This window comes from Lytechinus pictus, chromosome 13 (genome assembly GCF_037042905.1).
Source record: "Lytechinus pictus isolate F3 Inbred chromosome 13, Lp3.0, whole genome shotgun sequence".
Taxonomy (NCBI): Eukaryota; Metazoa; Echinodermata; class Echinoidea; order Temnopleuroida; family Toxopneustidae; genus Lytechinus; species Lytechinus pictus.
The window spans coordinates 6,114,538-6,139,182 of record NC_087257.1 but is presented as its reverse complement, the minus strand read 5'-3'; the positions used below and the strand labels follow the sequence as shown (position 1 = coordinate 6,139,182).

The 24,645-nt window shown below is 36.9% G+C and overlaps 1 protein-coding gene across 1 annotated transcript in view; it reads left to right on the top strand.

Moving 5' to 3' along the window:
• LOC129274945 (dynein heavy chain domain-containing protein 1-like) overlaps window positions 1–24,645 on the top strand; it is an 88,872-nt gene that overhangs the window by 30,275 nt on the left and 33,952 nt on the right. The window contains exons 17-33 of the mRNA XM_064108440.1: window positions 682–838; window positions 1,064–1,238; window positions 1,686–1,904; window positions 5,158–5,280; window positions 6,065–6,226; window positions 7,613–7,714; window positions 7,858–8,055; window positions 10,167–10,337; window positions 11,092–11,332; window positions 15,444–15,541; window positions 18,429–18,563; window positions 20,427–20,522; window positions 20,991–21,122; window positions 21,908–22,154; window positions 22,610–22,783; window positions 23,704–23,929; window positions 24,400–24,548. Of these exons, the coding sequence (XP_063964510.1) occupies window positions 682–838; window positions 1,064–1,238; window positions 1,686–1,904; window positions 5,158–5,280; window positions 6,065–6,226; window positions 7,613–7,714; window positions 7,858–8,055; window positions 10,167–10,337; window positions 11,092–11,332; window positions 15,444–15,541; window positions 18,429–18,563; window positions 20,427–20,522; window positions 20,991–21,122; window positions 21,908–22,154; window positions 22,610–22,783; window positions 23,704–23,929; window positions 24,400–24,548 (2,805 nt within the window). The remainder of the gene's footprint in view (window positions 1–681; window positions 839–1,063; window positions 1,239–1,685; window positions 1,905–5,157; window positions 5,281–6,064; window positions 6,227–7,612; window positions 7,715–7,857; window positions 8,056–10,166; window positions 10,338–11,091; window positions 11,333–15,443; window positions 15,542–18,428; window positions 18,564–20,426; window positions 20,523–20,990; window positions 21,123–21,907; window positions 22,155–22,609; window positions 22,784–23,703; window positions 23,930–24,399; window positions 24,549–24,645) is intronic.

Below are 24,645 nucleotides of genomic sequence, written 5' to 3'. Positions count from 1 at the left end.
TGGATGAACGAAAAATACAGCGCGCACAACAATCAATGCAATGCGATGCGCAGCATAGAGTGCAATGATATTAAAAGACGTCATAATGAGCTACATGTACATGAAAGTCGCATTTTATGAAGGCCGTATTAACTGATTGTGGTAAGTGACATGATTTTCTTGATCATGTTTCTTTTTTTTAAAGAGGGGGGGGGGGTTGAAAATAATGGATATATTGGATGGCTTTATTTCATGGAATACCCAAAAATATTCCACCTGTTGGGGCTAATGTTGCACTCATCCTCGATTTGTGCAATATTACCCCTTACTCTTGGAATATACCCGTTATTCCTGTCTGAGCTATCCAATACAATACAAACATTATTATTATTATATGAATGCAGGCATCCAAAGAAATCTAGCTTCCAACGGCTTGTAAATACATACACAAAGCAAAAAAAGTACAAGGTATCATAACAATAAAAAACTATATACACAACATAACATGAAACTTCCTACACTAACTATATACCGTGTATTATGTGCATTTGGGTTTATGCATGTTAGATGTGCTATTTCAATCATGATAAAGATCAATAAATTTGACTTGTATCATGCAAAATGCACCCAGCGTGGTCAAGGGGCTTATTAACAAATGTACCTATTAATTATTATTATTATTGATAATTTTTCTCTGGACAGAGACTCCTAGGAAGGAGTTTGACCATCTCGGGGTCGCGACCCCTGAACTCTGCAAGAAGAATGACCTCCAGGAGGACTATGTGGTCGTTGGAGAGCGCATGGTTGGGCAGTACAACCCACTCACTGAAGGGAGTCTGGCAGATAGACTACTTTCTGAGTGAGTACCATTTATTCACAGATGACTGTGTGCTCACTATGTGTTTGTAAACTTTATACATACATTTCTTTTGGAGTGAAGAGTGATGACACATTGTATACTCATGAACATTCATGACAAGTAAAAAGTGTGAGTTATCTGAGTTATCCTTCAGATTTATGTATCATTGAATCTAATGAATAATCATGTTATATCAAATATCAAAATGAATGTTCTTGATTTCAGTGAGGAGATATCATCAGCCAGAGAGCTACAAACAGAGATCATCGCGGCAGCCTTGGAAGAAATCGATACCTTCTGTGAGAACCAATCGTGGCTTGCTGATATTCACCGCTTTGCTCGCAAGTGGAATAAGGACACTGTCTTGCAGTGGAAGAGAGCTCAGGCATACAGTATAGAGGTGGGGGAAACTTTGTATCTTGTCAGTTCTCATTCAAAATTCTGTTAATTGTATATAAACCATTAATCGGTCAAGCCCCACATTACATTACAGAATTGCTCAAACTTAAAACCCGATCACACAGTCGAAGCCTGCAAAGTTCCACAGATAAATAATTGTTCCAGATCCCATTTCACAAAACAAAAGTCACGCTTGGTGATCGTGCATTTGCACTTGCTGCCCCCAAACTATGGAATAGCCTGCCAATTGACATAAGAAGCTCTCCTTCCTCGACCCTCTTCAAATCAAAATTAAAAAACATATCTCTTTAGTTAAGAAAATTTGCTCTGTAGATATAAGTAAAAAGAGCTCTGAACAAGCGCAGCTGAATATATCCTTATAAAAGCTGCGCTATACAAATTATTGTTTATTATTATTATCACTATTATAATTTTGATACCTTCCCAGACCAAACTCGGTGAGATCCGCGACTGGTGCGAGCAGGTGAAGAGCGTGGACCGGAGCTTCGTGACCCAGAACGGACTCTTCCACATCGACTGCGGGGCCATCCAGGAGGACCTCGTCCCTCTTCTCAACAACGCGTTCAGGGATCTTCTCAACTTCACAGCCAGCGAGGCAAAGAACCTCTCCATGGAGTTTATGACGGAGATCAAGGGCGTGGTTATGGTGGGTATCAACCTCGTTTAAACCACTATGAATAAGTCTGCAAACAATGTTTAGAATTCCATATACAAGAAGATATGAGTGAATTTGTCTTTGTGTTTGTGATTACAATCTAGAACAACCGTAGCCCATAATCTTTTCACCTTGAAATTTAGAAGAAACTTTAGCAAGTAGCAGTACAAGATTTCTATAGTTATTTAGATAACCTTTATTTGATTAGAAGAAACATGAGCCCTATTTTGCAGAGATGAGTTTTAATATATTGTCTAAAACCATGGTTTAAGAACATATTTCACATGTTTAATATGCCTCATTCTTGGCCTATATTAAAGAAAAGCCCAATAATTGTAAAAATAGCCAATTCTGTATATCAATTAACTGGAACAGTGGGCTCATTAATGCGGTTATCACAGTTACAACTGCAGATTTGCATTAGCCCCTGTGACAAAAGCGCACTTCCATTATGAGACTCTTTCAAAAAAATTTGGCTGAATCCGACTGCATGTATTTCATTCCTAAACCATGGTTTAAAAACCATCAAATTGAGTTCTCATCTTTAGATTGGTACAGTGTAGTTTGGTTGTCTTTCTACACCGTGATTCTCTTCAATACACTGAATGATTATCACCAACTCTGTCTATTTCTTCACCCTTTAAAAAAAAATTGAGCCATCATCCTTAAATCGGTAGTTTGGATATTCCTTCTAAACCATGATTCTCTTTTAGTACACAAATAATTATCACCAACTCTTTCTATTTCTTCACCCAGTTAAAAAGAAATTGAGTTATCATCCTGAAATTGATAGTTTGGATATTCCTTCTAAACCATGATTCTCTTGCAATACACAAACAATTATCACCAACTCTTGTTAATTTCTGCACCCACTTTTAATAGATAGTCTTTATTATGCACGATACTATCAACGTTACTTCCACAGGATATGCAGCATTGTGGTCAATATAAGCTTGCAGTCAAGCGAAAGGTGACATAAGACTATTTTGATCTTGTTGTGATACAAATCCCAAATACCCCATTCTGTGCATGCCTTCTTCATTACTTCCATTTCTGTGTATCCCAAACTGTCATTTCTATGTTCCCCAAAAAGTTTATTCTGCTCCCATCAGTACTTGTTGTATTTTTATTGCACATAAGTTCAATTGCCACGGCAGAGAGAAAGAGAGTTGTGTTAATGTGTGTGTCATTGTCAGGAAAAACTTTGTCTATCTACTTAAAGTAAACCTTGATGTGGTGCAATTTGCTTTAATTATATTATCTGTGCTCCCGATGTGAAAAGCTTGAGTGTAAATTTTGACGTTTTGTAGCTTCCTTATATCTTGCATGCAAAAGACTGTGTTCTACAGTGTTGCATACAAGACATTTTCAGATGAGACAAAGAACAAATTTGAGAATGATACCTGAGAGAGACCAAGAATATACAGGGGGGGGGGGTCAATTTGACCCCCCGTATATTCTTGTCCGAAATAGCCCAGTTTAGATAGGGTTAATCATATATGTTGAAAAAGAAAACTGATTTTTTTCTGGTTCACCCGGTTGGTTGGTGAGACTGTCATAGTATCATTCTCAAAGACCAATATCCTTTTTTTTCAGAGAATTTATACGAACAGTTTTATAGGTTATGCCATCAGTAACGTGCATTTGATTTTCGTCATGATCTTGCGGTTGAGGCCTGAGATCAAAAGGAGGGCTGAATCAGCCCCTGTCCCCTTAAAGCCTTAGGAGTCAAAAGTGCCTATTCTTTTTTTAGGGTAAAAGGACAAGGTATTTAGTGTTTGATTCTCTGTTGGCATTCGGTCTTTAATTCTTCTCTGAGTTGAAATTGCTCTTTGTTTGGGTCTATTTTTGGGATGACTAGTTTTTCTTCAAATCTCGGCTCTTTGTTATTATTTTCAAATTCTCTTCTGCAGCCGCTGTATTGTTTTGCCCAATGCATCCGCCTTTATCAAGAAAGTTATTTAAGTTTCAGACACAGATTCTAAATCACTTTATGAATTCAGGCCTCTGATTCTGGCCAATTTTTCCCCCGCTATTGTTGACAAGAAATGCTGCTCTATCAATATAAAATCTATAGCACAGTATATGCTTGCTAATAAGTGTCTCAGAAGGGTGTATTAAAAGGATTAATTTCATCTGTTTTCAAACATGCACATGTACATGTACCTCTTTCTTTGCTGTATGCTATATTTTTTAATGTGCAGGATATACAGAAACTCCTACATTTTTGTCTCCGACCATGCTATATTTTTCACATTTTTAATCATTGTACTACTGAACGTCAGAGTTGCATGCTATATTTTCCTTTCTTTACAAATACAGTATTCATTTGACCAGAAAATATATCATTGTATATGTATTTTCAAATCCATAGTACACATGGTTCTGTTATGAGTTTCTTGTAAATACAGTATTTAATTTCATGCAGTTTCCTTTTTCCCCTTTCTTTTCTTGTACCAAATGGCTAAACTGATATTACATAATATCTGTAACATCATAGTATTATCATGTCCATCTCATGTCAATTCAATGTCCCTGAATTTCTTTTTCATGCAGCAATTACATCAAGATTATTATGAAATATTTCATTTTCATGGTACATACATATTCCTTTTCCTTCTTGGATATTGAAATTCCCTTTTAATACCCTGTTCAGGGGATGATTTTCCTGGTATCACATCGCAATTTGCTCCACATTTTTGAAAGACTACTATGCATTAAGTCTTTTGTATAGCATATTTATACATCGGGCTGTACATTACTTAGTTGAGAGCTTTTCTCTTATGACCAAAAAAGCTATTCAAATTTGTAAAGCAAAATTATTCCCTGCTGTTACCTGTTATGTAAAATATTTACCTTACGTCAAGAATAAGAGTTCAAGCGGCTTAGCTTTTCTGTATGACATGGCTGATATGTTGAAATGTACTGTACATGTATACAGTGTAACACTATATTTCATTTTCAAAGATCTAGCCAAGGTTTATGTTCTGCATTGCCAAAAAAGAAATTTTCCCAAATGAATAACAGCTTGAGATATATGTTTAATAGAATGAGTACACAGAGTTTGATAATGAAAGGATGCCTTATACTTATTCAATAAATAAAAAAGGACAATTTCAAATCCATATGGTGATGAATGATATATGGATTTGCCTATTCCAGAGGAATCAACATTAAAGTGCTGAATTTACAGAATCTCACAAAGATTTAGATAGATTTATGAACAACTTGTTTTTCATTGCAGGGTATGAAAGAGAAGAGCACTGATGTAAAAGATTTCGCCGACTACGCCAAGCAGTACAACAGATATAAGATCAAGATGCCTGAACTACAGAAAGAAGTAGAATATGTCAAGTCACTCTTTGAGGTGAGAAAATAACTGTGATAATATTGAATGTGATTTATTAGGTGCCATTTCCATTTTAACTAAAAGGTGCATGCGACTTAAAAAGTTAATCGCAAAAATAGTAGAAAAATAATAAAGATATTAGTGAAGGTTTGAGGAAAATCCATCAAAGAATTAAACAATTATTAGAATTTTAAGTTTGGTGGAAAATCTCAAAAATGTTGTTTTCTCACAAAATTAAAAATAATTTTTATTGTGCCTTGATTATATAAATAGACAAATGAACTTTCGCTTTAAATCATATAAGTTTGATCTTAAAAAACTTTTGACAGAATTTCCTAACGCAACATCTCCATCATTTTTAGTCCATTATTAGAGTGTACATAAGCAATCCTCCTGGCCCTCATAGCTGGTAGTGGGCTATTTGGATGGTCAGTTTTCAGCAGCATCTTCAACACTTTAATTCTCACATTGCATGTACATGTACTTGTACCGGGAGCTAGGGGGAGGGGGGCAGGTGTTTCTCAAAGATTGAACGTTACTATTAAAACTTGCCCTTAATTTCCCTTTTGTGTTTGTTATATAACACACATTGTATTGGTAAGATTGCTCACAGGTGATGCTACATGTGTACATGTATTGTATCTATCATGTTAATGTGTTTTTGTTGCCATGAGCACCGAAACGTGGACCTGTGCACCACATAAGTAGCCACCTATTAGTATTATTAGGATTGCTATTATTATTGTTGTTGTTATTATTATGAATACAATGACCAGTGACATAATCTTGAATCTTATACTAGGTGATTCGTCTAAGCTATCGTTCCCTAACCCCGGAAGAGGAAAAGTGCGAGGAAGGGGTGTGGCAGAACTGGGAGGCATTCCTGCTACAGCTTCAGGACACTGCTGAATTCGTCAACATGCAGACTCCCATTCAAATTGGCAACCTTGACGAAGAATACCAGGTAAAAAAACATATCTTTTATTTTCCCCTCAGTCAGATTTAAGTAAAATGTGCAATTAAACAAAAGAATTTTAAGTAATGCATAAAAAACGGAACCTTTCCTCAAGCATTCTGCTTTTAAGGTTCCCCCACCTTTCCGTTTTACATTGCTTCATTCATGTAGCATAGTAATTTGGAATGCTTGTTATCTTTATTTTGTATTGATTGTATATATGTAAGGAATGTTCATCTTAGTTATATAATTGTATAAAATTTTGTAACGTGTCAGATTTGTGGAAATGAAACTGTAATGAAAAAAATCAAAACTTTTTTTGAAAAAAAGGACAGTAGAAATTTATATCAGGTATTTTTACTATTACAATTGAAGCATTTTATCACAAAGGTCATGTCTATTTGCAAAGATCTGATCAACCAAAACTATGGAAAGCCAGCAACCTCAATATCTTGAATGAATTCCTTCAAATGTGTAATCATGCATGTATCGGTGTCTTGACAATTTCAGTGTACGCCTCCGTATTTTAAATGGGATGGTGTTTAAATTTCCTGTATGAAGAATTATGACATTGATTTCCATGGTTAAAGCTAAAAATGACAGTATTTGCAGTAAAATACTGATTTCGTGAGAAAGTCTGTAAAACCAAGGTTAAGTATTACTTTATCATTGTGGATCTAGATCCGGTACAGTTACATAAACTGAACTTTGTGAAATCATAATATCTAAGCTAAAAAAACAATCACACTGAAGATCGCCAACACAGAGAGGCACACGTGGGACAGTGTATTATTATTGCTGGACTAAAGACCCGACGGAAGTAACAGAATCCGCGCTTATTTTGCTTATTTCTCAGCAATTACACAATTTCTTCCAGAATCCTTTGGCACATATTTTTTTATTCATACAAACAGACACTTTGGTGATCATTATATTAAATTCTTTAAAAAGTCATTTTGAGATCGTCCCCACAACTGAAATTTATCTTTAAGATTGATTGAAGCAATCGCAACTCCTTGTAACTCAGGGTCCAGGTTTAAAACAATAATGCTGTCTGATTCTTGTGACAAAAAACTCTCATGATAACAATAATAGTGACAATATGCAACATTTATATAGCACTTCAAAGAGTATTTCTGAGCCCTGCCTTTGGCTTTAGTGTGGCTACCCTTCTTAGTCGCTCGAGCATTCAAGAAATTCTTACCTGCCATTCACCCAATGACTACACCTGACAAGTGTCAATAAATGCCTTGCCAAAGGATATACGTGATTTGGCTGGTTTTGAATCTCTGACCTTGTGGTTGATAGTCCATAGATTTATCCACTGCGCCATACCACCTCGTCATGCCTTTGTATTTGAACAATTTATGTTTTTGTTCTAAATTTACAATTCAGCATTTATACAGCGAAGCCAAGAAGATCTCCAGTGAGGCTTCCAAAGGCATCTTCTTGGACCCGTCTCAGAAACCCATGACGATCTTGGACAAGCTCTCTCAGGTAAGATTTCAACCTATGCATTTGATTATTTTGTGAATTTCTTGTATTTCTTTTCTTTTTTTTTTGGATGAACTTTGTCAGGGAGCGACACGGTCAAAAAGTTTCGTCGAGGTTTGAACCATTTTTATTGTCTGTCCTTTCAGCTCTTTGGCAAGTTCACCAGGGTCAACAGCCGTATCAATGAGTGCAGTGAAAACAAGATGAAGATCACTGGTCAGAAGTACGATGTCTCCGAGCTGACGGAGATGTTTCAGACCATGACCGTCAGGCACCAACTCTGGAGGTTTGTCGAAGTCTCGACGGGTGGCATTGTGGATTGGAAGCAGATGTTGTTCAGAAAGGTTAGTCGAAAACAGTTGTAAGCTGGTGTTTGTAACGGAAAACAAAAAACTTGGGTATATGGTTGTCAATTGGTGTACGCCCACTTTGTCTACTTTCCGATTGGCCTCATCTCGCATGGTCTTAGAGAGCGAAGTTGGCTCAGTCGGTAAAGCGTCGGTAAAGCGAACCAAAGATTGTGGGATCGAGTCTACCCCAGGCAGATGACTGAAGCCAGTGCGTTGTGTGTAAAAGTCTCTCCCCTGTTTCAAAGATGCATTCTATGTTACAGTGGAAAACACTCCATCCCTCGGATAGGACGTTAAATGGAGTCCCCGTGCAGAGAAGAGTCACCACCTTTGCACGTTAAGAACCGACTGCACTATTCAGATAAGAGCAGGCCCGGTGTCGTGGTCCACCTGCATTCCCCCAGTCAGTTATATCAGGAGGAGAGACCTCAGTGCGCCCTTCTCGGCGACTCAGATTGGCTGGCTCCTCCCAAAATGCGCCTTTGAATGTCTGTGACAGATATATGGCGCTATACAAATGCTGTGCATCATCATAAACATCATCATCATCTTAGCTTATTTAGTCTGCTAACACCCAATTTCAACCCTCTGGCTTCTCCACAGTGTTTGGTCTTCACAGTGTTACGACGCTCATGTACATATTTACAAATATGATTTTACCATATGAATATATTCAGTTAGAAAAAAAATGATTAAAACAAAAACATTCATTCTGTTTGCCAATTAGCCCACTTGCCATTTTAACAAATTTCTAGCTAGGCTGTACTCATTGTGTCTAATAGCCACTTTGTCTAACTCCGCTCACTCTATGACCTTAGGTTAATCCTTTATGAACTAGATTTTCATTTGACAAAGTTAAAAAAAATAAGGAGATGAATTAGAACTTGGACCAACTTGGCCTTCTACAAAATGGGGATGAGACGAAGTCGGTATTAGGTCAGCAAATTTAGTGTAGACCAAATAGCATTTGGACCAGATCAATAGTAGACCAAATGTGTTTAGCCTCTGTGGTATGAGGCTATCTGAGAAACATCCCAACTGGTTGTAGACCAACGGAATAAAAAAAAAAATCAAACTTCGAAATTGATGCACATTGCATATCTGTATTTCACTTCATATACATGGTCTTCACTCTTGCCCCTGCCTGTCTCCAAGAACTTGTCCAACTTCATATACCCAAGCGTGATCTTCGTTCTGGTTCACAAATTATTCTTTCTGAAATTACTGTCAAGACCACATTTTAAGGGGATCGGGCTTTCCAGAAAGCTGCATCAGCACAGTGGTATTCTCTCCCACCGACTTTACAAAATATTACCCAACTTTAGCAATTCAGAGTACAATTAAAAAGCCACCTGTTTCAGAGTGGCTTATTAGGTTAGGATCAATCTGTGTTTTATATTCTGTGAAGTATATAAATAATGTATATTTAATGTATAATTTTGATCTATGATTCTAACCACGATACCTGCTTCAGAGCTGCCAAGCAGTACAATTTTTCTGTATTTAGTACGTTTTTGCAACCAAAATACGGCAGTACGTTTTTTCTTTAAAAAATACGTTTTTTGTATTTAAAAAAAAAAAAAAAAAAAAATCGAAATTTATTGAGAAAAATCATCTCTATATGTCTCTATTTCATAAAACGTACACAAATATGGTTATTAGATCAATGTAATTTCAGGTAACTTTTTTTTTTTTCAATCATTTTGTAAAAACCAGGGTGAGATATACACAAGTTTCAATGTTTTTTTTTTTCATCTGCAAGAGCAGTGCACATTTTAGCTTGCATGCAGCTTGAGCGCCATGATGGGCGAGTGCGCCAAGCATTTTATTATGAAATACACTTTTTTTGGGAAAAATACAAAATATTTATCTCACACGGTAAAAATACTGATTTTTTTTGTCAAAATACTGATTTTGGGGGATAAGAATACTGAAAATGCAAAATACAACTTGGCAGCTCTGCTGCTTTTCCTCACGCATAGAGATCTGTAGGTGTTATGTGTCTAGTAAGAATTGTACTGTTATTAATATTATTATTTATTATACAGAATTGTTGCTATTAGGATTTCAATAATCTGATAATTTCACTGTGCCTCCTATTCCAGATTAATGTGTCTAAAGCTATGGCTAAAGTCACAGATTGGCAACAGGCTGCGGGCCAGCTCAAACAGGTGCTGCCCCAGGGCGATCTCGTACTGGCCCATTGGTACCAGCTACTCTCAGACTTCAAGCAAGACTTGCCCCTGCTCCTCAAGCTTTCAAGTGACTGCCTCAAGGTATTTCTTTATCTTTATTCAAACGTAAAAGAAAGTAGTTGCAGCAAACAATTATTTCATGAGAAAGTCTTTAAAATCAACGAAGGCTAATCGCCACAATTTAATCATAGATCTAGATGTGGTACTGTACATTGAAATAAACTCATCTTTGTGAAATCATGAAATTTTAGCTGTAAGCTGATAATTGTAATGATCACTGACACAAAAGGTCATATGTGGGATTATGTATTGATATTACATGGAAAAAGACCTGACATTTTCTGGAATTCCGTGCTTATTTTGCTAATTTCTCAGCAATGCCACATTATCACCAAGAGTCATTTGGCACATATTCTTTTTTATCTATACTTACAAACACTTGGGTGGCCATTTTATTGGATTCTGTTAGAACTCATTATGAGATTGTTACCACAGCAGGCATATACCTTTAATTTAGTTTTGTACACCATTTTCATTTCTATAGCCATCTTGCAAACTGAAATCGCTTGCATTTGCATTAAAGATAGATGAAAGTAGTTGGAAGTAATAGCACATGTGGGACTTTGTATTTTCATTGTTATCAAAATGACCTGACATTTCATGAAATACCTTACTTTGCTTATTTTGCTAATTTCTCGGCAACTACACAATTTCTTCCGGAATCCTTTGCTAAGTGACTGGTGGGCTCACGATCAATTGGGCAAAATGAATTGTTGGAGCATTTCTATTTCGAGCAATAAGATAAGGATTTCTTTTTTTATTATTCATGATCTAGTCTCGCCACTGGAAGTCCCTATTCCTAGCCCTGGGCCAGGTGTATGAGCCTGGACGACAGTACTACGTACGAGAGCTCCTGTCCTACAACCTGAGTGAACACAGCCTGCAGATCAGCACCATATGCGCCGGAGCGACGGCAGAGTTCGACCTGGAGCAGAAACTGGTCAAGCTGAGGAAGGTCTGGGAGGAGAAGGAATTCAAGCTTGCCAAGTACCTCGCACCAGGGAAAGAAACGTTTGGTAAGTAGATTTAAAACAAATGTAAACCAGCATATTGGAAGATGAACTCTGGTCCTGGGAACAACTTAAAATATAATATTCACAGGATTGAGTAAAACTTACTCAGAACTACCTTGCACCAGGGAAAGAAACGTTTGGTAAGTAGATTTAATGAAATAGAAACAAGCAGCTTTAAAGATTAACTATAGTACTGGTAACAACTTAAAATATTATATTCAGAGGATTGAACAAAACTTACTCAGAATTACCTCACACCAGGGAAAGAAATGTTTAGTGAGTAGATTTAAAACAAACACAAACAAGCATATTTGAAGATAAACTCTGGTCGTGGTAACAATATAAAATATAACATTCACAGGATTGAACAAAACTTACTCAGAACTACCTTGCACCAGGGAAAGAAACGTTTGGTGAGTAGATTTAAAACAATTACCAACAAGCAGATTTGAAGATGAGCTCTGGTCCTGGGAACAAATTAAAATATAACATTCACAGGATTGAATAAAACTTACTCAGAACTACCTTGCACCAGGGAAAGAAACGTTTGGTAAGTAGATTTAAAACAAATGAAGCCAGCATATTTGAAGATGAACTCTGGTCCTGGGAACAACTTAAAACATAATGTTCACATAATTGAACAAAACTTACTCAGAATTACCTCACACCAGGGAAAGAAACGTTTGGTAAGTAGATTTAAAACAAATGTAAACCAGCAGATTTGAAGATGAACTCTGGTCCTGGGAACAACTTAAAACATAATGTTCACATAATTGAACAAAACTTACTCAGAATTATCTCACACCAGGGAAAGAAACGTTTGGTGAGTAGATTTAAAACAAACACAAACAAGCATATTTGAAGATGAACTCTGGTCCTGGGAACAACTTAAAATATAATATTTACAGGATTGAACCAGACTTACTCAGAACTACCTTGCACCAGGGAAAGAAACGTTTGGTGAGTAGATTTAATACAAACACAAACAAGCATATTTGAAGATGAGCTTTGGTACTGGTAACAACTTAAAATGTAATGTTCACAGAATTGAACAAAACTTACTCAGAATTACCTCACACCAGGGAAAAAAACATTTGGTGAGTTGATTTAAAACAAGCAGAAACAAGCAGATTTGAATATGAACTCTGGTCCTGGTAACAACTTAAAAAATAATGTCCACAGAATTGAACAAAACCTACTCAGAATTACCTCACACCAGGGAAAGAAAGCGAGTAGATTTAAAACAAAGTAACACAAACCAGGGTCCCATTGCATGAAAGTTACTATTATGGTAACTTTGCCTTCCAGTGGTAAGTAACGATGCCAAGCAGCCAATCAGAATCAAGGATTCCATTAAAGATACCATTGGACAATAAACTTAATATAATTATAGTAACTTTAAAGGGATCGTTTAACTTTGTGAGCAGCTGATTAAAAAAATTCTCAAACTGAGTTGAAACGTGTGTATGAGTGCCTGTATTTGTCCTAAAAAACCCTGAAACAGACCACAATAAAGGATGAAAAACTCTAATTTAGATACAAGTAGCAATTTATTAGCCTGATTTTGAGAACCGTCTAGTAGACGGGTTCAGCTTATGACCAGTTTTCTCCAATTCAAAAAGTCCGTTGGCTATTTTGACTGCCTTCTGTTGTGTGTATCTCCTATACACACGCTATTAGCTGCACTGTACATTCAGTGTATCTTGTACACACTGTAGGTCATGCTGTGTTCTTCTAGAATTAATGTGTTGTGGTGCACAGATTCCCTGTATACACATAGTCATTGAAATCAACTCCCAATTATTTTCAAACTTTGGTTTACATCTCCAAGGTTTTAAAATTGATCCTGTAAATATAATACTTTGAAACTTTTGGGATGGTATTTTTACACTATAAGCCTAATGTTTAGCCCATTTTCAGGAACCAAAAGGAGAATTTTTTTAAATCAGAACAAAGTGAAATTATCACTTTAATGCAACAGGGCCTATCAGCTTTGAAGATAAACACTGGTACTGGTAACAACTTATTAAAAATGTTCACAGAATTGAACAAAAATTACTCAGAATAATGAAAAGAAATGATATCTGCCAAATGATTTTTTTAAAAGGAACATGTATACTTACAGAGTGGTGAGCAAACGAAGATGAGAAAAATTAATGAAAAACGCCCGTCCATTTATTGTGTAGTACCACTTATTGTTTCCTGTGTTAGCTTCACCAGGAAAAGCATGTGGTGATGAAACAAACATCGTTTCAAACAAGCCTAGATTATTTTGATAAATTTTGTTGTTGTAAATAAGTATTCTAATCCTTTCATGAAACGCTCCACATGTGACCTTAAAAGAATGCATGGTGTACCATGAAACTTCTGCAACTTGAATTAGGAGTGGGCTATAAATGGGTGATTTTTGGTTTTACTGTGGGAACAGTTTTTTTGTGTTCCTTTTACCTTATCTCAACATGAAATGACAATATTTTTTGTCTCGGGTCCGAGAAAAAAGTGTGCCGAGCCAAAATCCAAAATGGCCGCCAAAACCCCCCAAAATCACAGTTTTGGCCACAACTTTTTTACTTGGTGGTCAATTTCTCTGGTTTTGGTGTCTATTCATATGTTTTGGGGGGGCAGGCAATTTGTTTTTCCTATGATTAGTACTTCTAAACCATTATTTGTAGAGTCAAAAGGTAATTATACCAAAATTTTCCCATTTTTGTAGCCTTTTTTCAGCCAAAAAGTGGGTTTTATCATCCTGGGGTTCTGGGATATTAGATGGTACGAGGTCAACAATAGCAAGCAGTTTCATGTAGCTATATTGCTTTTATTCCTCCACTTTGGGTTTTACGGATATTTGTGAAATATATCTTATCAAATAAACGAAAATGTCATTTATCCATAGGGGCTATACGGTGTACAATGCACTGTACATACTACACTGCATACATCCATGCATTGACCACCATGGCATATGACAAGGCCTGTATATAAACTATAGTGTCATAGAAATGAGCTTCAAAGGTTTAGAATTAGATTGTGAATTTGATTCCTTGCCAGCTGATATACATGGTGAAACCAGCAACGTAAATTACACTTACCTATGATCACAAACATGTATATATACGTACATCACATTTTTAGCCATATCTTCTTCATTTGGAGGCTTTTTTTAACCTGGTTCTGGTGTCTAACTGGCCTATGTTTATGGGGTCAGGTAACTACTAGGTCTACTATCATGGTAACGCTGATCAACAGCCAATCAGAATAAAGGATTGCATGCAAGTTACCATTAAGTTAAGTTAACATAATGGTAAATTTTTATGCAACGGGGCCCAGAATAGCTACAGTGTAAATCACCTCTCTCCGCCCCCTGAATTAGCATATTTGACAAAACATGTCCTCAATTTCTGAGACAAAACATATCTTCAATTTCTGAGACATCTAATTCTAAACCTGAGAGCTCATTTCTATGACACTATAGTTTATACAAGCCTTGTTATCTGTCATGGTGTCCAATGCATTTATGCAGTGCAGTATGTATGTACAGTACATTGTACATATGTATACTGTATAGCCCCAATGGATAATTGACATTTTTTTATTTAATAAGATATATTTCACAAATATCCGTAAAACCCAAAGTGGAGGAATAAAAGCAATATAGCTATAGGAAGCTGCTTGCTATTGTTGACCTCGTACCATCTAATATCCCAGAACCCCAAGATGATAAAACCTACTTTTTGGCTGAAAAAAGGCTACAAAAATGGGAAAATTTAGGTATAATTACCTTTTAACTCTACAAATAATGGTTTAAAAGTACTAATTATAGGAAAAACAAATTGCCTGCCCCCCAAAAACATATGAATAGACACCAAAACCAGAGAAATTGACCACCAAATAAAAAAGTTGTGGCCAAAACTGTGATTGTGGGGAGTTTTGGCGGCCATTTTGGATTTTGGCCCGGCACACTTTTTTCTCGGACCCGAGACAAAAAATATTGTCATTTCATGTTGAGATACATTTCAAGGAATAAAAAAAAACTGTTGTCATATTGAAATTACAAAAAAAGTATTTTTGACCCATGTATAGCCCACTCCTACTTGAATTATATTTTTTTCTTCAGATTTTGAGCTACCATCGAGTGATAAGAAAGATGGAAAGAAGGCCAAATCTGATATGTACACATTAATTGGACATGAAGAATTGAAATACCTGTTAGAGGTAAGTTATAATACTACAGTGTATGATATATAATTCAATTGTTGATTTGAATAAAAAGAGACAAATTCAACAAGCATAACAATGAAAATTTCATCGAAATCGGATGTTAAAATTAGAAAATAATGACATTTTAAAGTTTTGCTTAATTTCACAAATTAGTTTTATGCACATCTCGGTCGGTATGCAAATGAGGAGACTAATGATGTCATCCACTCACTATTTCTTCTGTATTTCATTATATGAAATATTCTAATTTCTCCTCATTGCCAGGTGAAACTGATCAATTCCTCCCTGAATATGTGGAATTAGCATTGTTTAATCCTTTATGGTTCAGTCAAGTTGGTCCTTATTGTCAAATCTGTAAAAAACAAAATATTGTATAATTCGAACAATAAAAAACAAAGAAATAGTGAGTGAGGGACATCATCGTCTGTCTAATTTGCATGTCACTGAGTTGTGCATATCACCGTTTTGTGAAAATTGAGCGAAACTTAAAAAATGTCATAACATTCTTATTTTACATCTGATTTTGATGAAGTTTTCAGCATTATGCTAGTTTGATTTTTCTCTAATTGTTCCAAACAACATTTTTCTTTGGTGGACCTGACCTAACTAACCTACGTAATTCAGCTAACTTAGGTCATTTAACTACCAACTTACCTACGGAAAAAATCAACTGTGAAAATAATTGCTTAACCCTCAATCTCCCGGGGTATTTTGATTCTTGTCATTCCGGGGGGGGGGGGGGGGGGGGGGGGGCCATTATGGCCCCCCCTTAAGATCTCAGCCGTGGATTGCGCGATCACAACAAAAATTTGCATGATGGTAGAGAATGACGTAATCTACGCAGTTGCATTGGTAAATTTCACTGAATTCATATATTTTTATTTTATATGAATTAATTATTCTAATTTATTCATGAAATCATACTTTTTGCTCTGATTCACTAAATAAATCTCCTAGAATGCTATTTTTTGGTGAAAATATTCTTTAAAGCATTCCTAACAATTGTGAATGAAAAAAATTTTGGTACCAAGACCGATTTCTTATGTATTTTATTGTTTTTTAAATTTCTTATGTATTTCTTTGTTTTTTTACTTTTTGTTTTTTATTGTTTTTTCGATGGAAATCGTTCCAGACTTAATTCTGATCATAAACAAGGCAAAATTAATTAAGTTTAATCATTAGAAGTAGAAATAATGATACATTTATGAATTTTGGCCAAATACACAATTTGCATTGGATTTGTACATGAAATCACGTTTATGAGCAATTTTGGGTCTGACATGCACTTACATAATGTTGCGTAATGTCGTAACGTACCTGGGCGTCACAAATTTGGTCTCAAAATTTGCGCGAGACTTGAAAGTAAAAAGTCAGTGAGCGGCGAGGTCAAAAAATTTTGCGCAGCAGATATATCGCGAAAATTGTCGAGGGGGGGGGGGCCATAATGGCCCCCCCCCCCCGGGAGAATTAGGGTTAACTTCTTGATTACTATTTGTGAAAGAGATCCTTATTGCTACTTTGTAGGAAGGGCAGTAGAGTTCCAGAGTGAAGGAACCACAACTGAGAATGCAAGGGTATGAGACGTTGGTATGGTAAAATGCCAAGATGCTTGTCTGTATGCACCAAGTATGTCCAGTTTGAAATTTGCAATAATAAAGCCGGAGAAATCATGTTTTCTTTGTTTAATGTATCAAATGATAATTGAGTGATTGATGTGGATTGAATCAACAACTAGAATACACTTCTGACAAATATTCTAATAATAATAATAACAATAACAATAATAATAATAATGATAATAATGATAATGATAATGATAATAATAATAATAATAAGCATATAACACCTAATACAATGTTTCTAAGTGCTGCATACTATTACCCTGGCCTTAGCATGGCTACTCTGATCTAGTGCTCGAGCATACAATGAATTTCTTCCTACTGGTACCCATTTTCTGCACGTGGGTATAGAGTGGCAATGTCGATAAATGCCTTGCCAAAGGACACAAGTTTAGCAGTGTGATGCGAACCCGGACCTTGTGGTTCAAGGGCCGGAGTCTTATCCATTGAGCCACATGACCTGTGTATGTTTATATGACACCAGCTCTATTACATGTGTGAAGCTGAGGCTAGTGTAAAAAAGAGGCCCAACACCGACGCCAACTGTCTACGCCCAACTTGAAATCTCTCATTGTTTTAAATCTTTACAGGATAACCAATTGACCCTTCTGAGTAAGCTTGTGTCCCCTCAACTTGCCTACCCAAAGCACCAGCTACTTGTACATCATTCATGTACATGTACCTTGGATGCATGGCTGGTATATAAATGGGCCCACTTATGCAGCTGTCGACACCCAACTTGAAATCTCTCATTGTTTTAAATCTTTGCATGATAACCAGTTGACTCTTTAAGTATGCTTGATCATATGAAAACTTTAGATTCTTTTTTTTGGTTTTATACTGTGGCTTGTGTACAAATAGGCTATCATCGATGCCATCCGTTGACACCAAACTTGACATCTCTCATTATATGAAATCTCTACAGGATAACCAGTTGACACTTCAGAGTATGCGCGTGTCCCCTCATCTTGCCTACCAAAAGCACCAGCTACGTGTACATCTTACATGTACATGCACCTTGGATACATGGCTGATATATAAATGTGGCCATTCATGCAGCTGTCGACACCCAACTTGAAATCTGTCATTGTTTTAAATCTTTGCATGATAACCAGTTGACTATTTAAGTATGCTTGATCATATGAAAACTTTAGATCTTTTTTTTTTTGGTTTTATACTGTGGCTTGTGTACAAATAGGCCAACATCGATGCCAGCTGTTGACACCAAACTTGACATCTCTCATTGTTTGAAATCTCTACAGGATAACCAGTTGACCCTTCAGAGTATGCTCGTGTCCCCTCATCTTGCTGACCTTCGACCTGAAGCCGATTCCTGGGCGTTGACCCTGAGGCAGGTTGAGGACATGCTGGAGCTATGGACAGTCTGTCAGAAGAAGGTATAATGATAGAAGACATACAGTACATGTACATGTATATGAATAGTACAATTCAATTTAATAGAACACAGTCAGTCGGCAAGCCCTGAAAAAGTAGCTTCTTTTATCCAAGTGATATTCATGACTAGAGTGTTTTTGCATTGTTAATGAGTTTGGTGCGGACCAAAATACCTCTTTTTATTCTGCCATTGCTGCTCTAAATATTGGCCAAATTTCATGTTTTTGGTATCTTTATAAAGAAGAAAAATCATTCTTTCAGGTCATGTGTTTGGATTGTATAAGAAATGTTGTAATATAGGGGAAACTTTTGATCTAAAACTTGAAACAAAATAATTATTTTCACGCAACAAAATTTGTTCTTTTTACACTTAATTTTTGTTTGAGCCCAAATGATTTTTAGATTATGATGAAGCTGAAGATCTAAGCTTTAATGTGATATAATTTTTATAACGAAATAGTTTAGATGGGTCATCAGCCAGCTTTGCGTAGGCCAAGTACGTTTAGCAGCTCAAAAACAAAAATACTGCGCTCTGATTGGTCATACAGACCACACACCCACGCAAATTCCAATGTTCCCTACACTTGGCCTCAGCAAGGTCACACTCACCATGTGGTAATCTCTTCAAATTACCAACGCCTGTTGTTTTGAAAACTTTATTCAGCCAATCAGAACTCTAGATTTTATGCTACTCAGAAATTTCAGAAATCTTGTCTTGCATCTTGATGGAAAAAGCTGGCTGCTGACCCATCTAAAAGGTGTCACATATCAAGAGTCACATTGTATGAAAGTAGAGAGTTTGAGCTTTCTGATGATATAAATAATGTTTGTGCCTAAAACACAAAATTTTGCACAATTTGCTAGAGAAAACAGAAGAAGAAAACTAAGTTTGAGGCATTTTTTCAGGCCTGAAATTCACTTATTTATCATAATATTTTATTCAAAAGAAATAAGCAATACGAAAGAGTAACGTATACTCTTTCCCATGGTACAAGAATAATCAATTTTACTCAAAGAGAAAATGGTTAAATTCTGTGAGAAAAAAGTCTCACAGTTCACGAGATTTTGCAGGGGTATGAATTCAGCCACGAGAGGACTTGGATAAATCTTGCTTATTTGCTCATTAACACAGGGGCTTGCAGACTGACTGAACATGTGACTTTCATTTACCAATTTGATCAGAGTGATTTAACCACTTGACTGCGTAGCACGTAATATTACGTGCTGGGTGAGCGTACGATCTGTGCGAGGCTCGTAATGTTACGTGCTTGACCTATCTTCTGTTTGAGGCGTCAGCACCACGCTGTCAATACCCCTACGATGAAAACAGCGTGTGTATATCAAATTTCAGACTATGGACATTAGATGGCGCTATTCCAAAAAAGTTATCAAAACTTTTGTAGTGATGTATAAATGTTTGTATTCAATTTGCCATAGTGAAAGTATACGACGCTCAGTTCAAAATGGCGACTCGCAGTGGAGAAGTGAATCAGAAGGATTTTGACGAAACTTTTGACGATAGGAGTGATAAATTTAGTGAAAGATCTGGGTCAGAAGGGGGAGGATGATTTTTTTTAATGGATATTAGAAATAGTGATGAGGAAAGTGATGTGATTATTTAGAATTTTTCCCCCAAGTTGCTGACGGTTGTAGTCCCAAATAGATCTAACTTGTTAGTCCCATTCAGTAGCACCAGGGGGTCAGTGCGCATTACAGCCTATAGCAGTCAAGTGGTTAAAAAAAGAAGAAGCTAAGTGTGTGTGTGGGGGGGGGGGGGGACAAACACTGAATTTGAAGTGATTCAGTGTGGTCATCATGTCAGCAGCACTGGTTGATTCTCATATTTCCATTGTATCCCTATGCAGTGGTTGTACCTGAGCCAGGTGTTTTCAGATGAAGTCGTAGGGGAGAACCAGCCATATCTAGCCAAGCAGTTTGAAGGTGTAGACGAAAAATACCAGGTACATGTAAATGTCGAAGGGTAGCTTTCCTCTTCATGTGGAAATATGATGATGATGGGGATGATGATGATGATATTGATGATGATCGTGATGATGATGATGATGATTATGATGATGATAGTGATGATGATGATGATATTGATGATAGTGATGATGATGATGATGATGATAATAATGGTGATGATTATACTAATGATAAGGATGATGATGATGATGTTGATGATGAGCATGATGGTGATATGATAATGCTGATGTAGCGAGGTCTTTCCAACCGTGCATGTATTACCACTGGCACCAGGATGTGGAGTTAACAAGACAGATGCTACTTTTACCAATTATGTCATTGCCTCCTGATAATTTTTTTTCTTCTGATCCTGCCTGATCTGTGACAATTGCCATATTGCAATTAAAGTCGCAAAGTGGAATAGGGCATACATTGATTTAATTTTCTGTCTGTTACTTCTTTAGGAGTTTATTACGGCCGTGGTTGAAGACCCCAAGGTCTTGTCTATTCTGAATAGACGGAAAGGAACCAAGGGCTTCAGAGAGTTGCAGGGTGACAATCTGACCATACTACTCAACAGTCTCATAAAAATCCAAGTAGGTGTTCGAAGAAAATTGTCCATTACCTAATTTTAGTCATCACCTTTGATTATGTTGTGGTATCAACATTGACATCCGAACCAAGGTTAAGTTTTCGAAATGTTATCATAACTTTGAAAATAAATGGACCGTTTGCATGTTACTTGGACATAAGGGTTGTCAAGTACCACTGATCATTTTACACAAGTTTAAGGTGACAGGGTCAAGGTCAAAGGTCAATGAAATTAGTATTTAATTATCATGTCAATGTTTTTTGTGTGTGAATAATAGTTGTTTTCACAATCAGCACTGCTGCTGTATTGAATCGCATAATGCATGGAAGACTGCCATGGGAGTTCCACCTTGTTCTCTATTCTTAATTAATCTCATCAACTGCTCAAATCATTATTTAATATTGATAATAATAATAATAATTGTACATTGATATATCACAATTTCTATAAACTCACTTGCACATTACAATAATGTTATCATTACCCCGGCTATAGCCGTGCTGCCTACAGGTGCTCTGGCATTCGAGGTTTTCTTGCTCCCTCGTACCCATTCACCTCACCTGGGTTGAGTGCAGCACAATATGAGTAAATTTATTGCTGTAGGGAATCGAACCCACGCCCCTCAGATTGAAAGACAAGAATCATAACCACTAGACCACGACGCCCCCAGTTCATTACTTGGTAATATGAGAAATGAGAGACCAGTCATTTCTGGAAGGGAGTCGGACATAAATATTGTATAGAATTGCCTTTCTGCAAGATTTTTTTTCTTTCTTTTCTTTGCATCAGGATGACATTCTCGCAAACTTGGACCCGTTCTCGGCCACCAAGTACTCCATTGAAACGGCCCGTAGAAAGTACCCTAGGCTGTGCTTCCTCAGCAACCATGAGCTCATCGATCTCTTCTCGAATTTCAAGGATAGGCAGAGATGGATCCCTCAAGTGAGGGCTCTGTTTCCTGGAGTTCGTCATTTAGACTTCGAGGCTCCGACCAGTTCAGAAGACGGCATGAGTGCGCTTGATCTGCTTTTGAATTGTAAGTATTTGTTTTGGTTTGAAGCTAGTCTAAAGCTTTCTTGTTAAATGTGTAAATAATGTGAATTTTTCTCGGTAATCATCTAGCATTTCAATAAATCTTATTTTAATCTGACTTTGATGACATCGCTGCGTAAGGTTTATGCACATATATTTTATTTTTGATCGGCATTAGATCAATTTAACTTTTCATCTGAATTGCAACAATATGTTAAAAATGGAAAACACAGTCATATTTATTATTTCATATCCTCCACATCAAATAGGGCATACTCGTTCATCTTTTCTTGCAATAAAATTGCAAAGCTGGCATGCACTTTTCCGGGGGAGGGGGTCACCAAAGTTAGGTCACTGGTTATTGCAATAGATCTTCATCAGTCTCATTTCCTTTTTGCACTTTGCGTAATCATGAATACCTTACCTTCAATCTTCCCTTTATACTCCCTTCTCTTACAGCTGACAAGCTTGAGGCGACGGCCCTCCGTGGATCCCTTGATGAACGTCTGAGCCTGATCACTCCCCTACCGTCCAAACCATCTCCTCCTGCCTGGCTCAGTTCACTGGAGATCGCCATCAAGACCACCATGGGGAATACACTTCACTCCTGCCTCGAATCAAGGCTAAGAGAAGGTAACCAAAAAAGCACCCATTGATTTGTGATGAGAATTGCGCATAAAATAGTGCTTACACATTTCTCATTTTATTTCCTTTAGCCTGGATGGTGAGTGAAATAGGCGTAAATATTCACACTTAAATGGTACGCACCTAAGAAAAAAAAAACAAAACCCAACATGTTACAACAGTATGTCTTGTTGTGTGTGCTTGAAATTCATGATACATGTAAAGTATAGTGGAAGAAAAAGAGTACAAGTTGATGCCGAGGTTCGAATTTTTGAAAAAGGTTTCAACTTGTACCACTGTACAAACCATGGATTATGCAGATTTTTGTACATAATTACGCTTATTGCATTGCGTACACATAGAAAAGTCCAGTTATGAATGCGGGCATTTGGTAAAGGGCGCCCAATTGAAGTGAGATAATATCATAATACTGGAAATCTGCATAAAGCATGGTTTTGTACAATTGAAACTTGTTTTGAAAATGCGAGCCTACATGTGTGTGTAGTTCAAGGGGTTGTCATACTTACATGTAAATGGATCAGCCAGTGTATTCCATTGTATGTAGGCCATGACAAGCCATTTTCTGAATACCATCTCTTGATACCAATAATTGTCGTTTGTGATTCTTCATATAAAGAGTTTTGAATTCTTCATATTTTGTTGTGTTAGCAAAATGTGAATCTTGATATTAACCTTGGAATGCTTGATATATAAATAAATAGGATCAAAGGAAAAATCGGATTGCCCCCCCACAGTACACTAGCTAAAAGGTTCAGGGGTCTGTTGCCTAAAACTCATCATAATAAATTTGCACTAGCAGTGTATTGCTACTGAAATCCTTTGATGAGATTAACTGATAGTATCTTGTTATAAAAAATGTGCATTTTTACAGCCCCTTTAAACAAAGCATGTCATTATTGCACCTGCAGGCATCGTAACTGGAGATATCCTGTCCGAACTGAGCTCTTTAGACCGCAACCCTTCCGCAGACCCCGACGTGGAGGCTCAACTAAAGAAGGCTGTTCGGGAGAGCTTCTGCCAGTGGCTGCTGCGTTTCCCATCACAGTGTGTCCTCACCGGAGAGGGAGTGCTCTGGAGTAGGGACGTGTTGCCTGCCGTCAGGAAGGGTGATCTGAAACAGCTTACTCAGATTAGGTAAGTGGTATCCATTACTTACACCAGGGCCTGTATTCCAAAGTGCAGTATATATTAGACCACAGTCTTATTCTGAGATAAATTATGGGAAGCCAAAATTTCACAAAATTTGGTTTATGTCGTGGATTTCTTTGGTGTAGTATTTTGTTTCCCCTTGCTTTTACGAAGGAGACAACTGTTTCAGTTATCATTTTCAGAGAGTAGTGAATGATTTTAGAGTCAAATGACTTGATCATGAACAAGGGGAATGGAATTTCAAGTGGTATAAGAAACCCGTAAAATGAGTGAGCATCAGAAGTTTAGCCAGAAGAAGAATGGGTAATAGTTTCTAAAGAAATTTGGAATTTGCCTCCTGTTATACTTCCTCTAGAAGTATTGATTAATATTGATTAGGTATTAATGTATAATAAAATGTGAGAAATGTCCTATCATGGCATAACATCATAATCATTTTTCTCTTCCATTTTCAGGGATAATCTGCAGAGACGTCTCGACCAGTACAGCCTGATCTTGAGGGAGAATAATCAGAATCCAGTGACCTCGGAGGCTTCGGCTCGTCTCCAGATTCTGGTTGGTTCATTGATCGAGCAGGGCATGCACCATAGAGACATCGTAGAAGGTGAGTATCGTCAGTGTATATTGACTCGGTCTACAACCAGTTGGTCTCCTCCTTAGATATTCCAATTCTCATTTAGTCCAATGCCCACTTGGTCTAA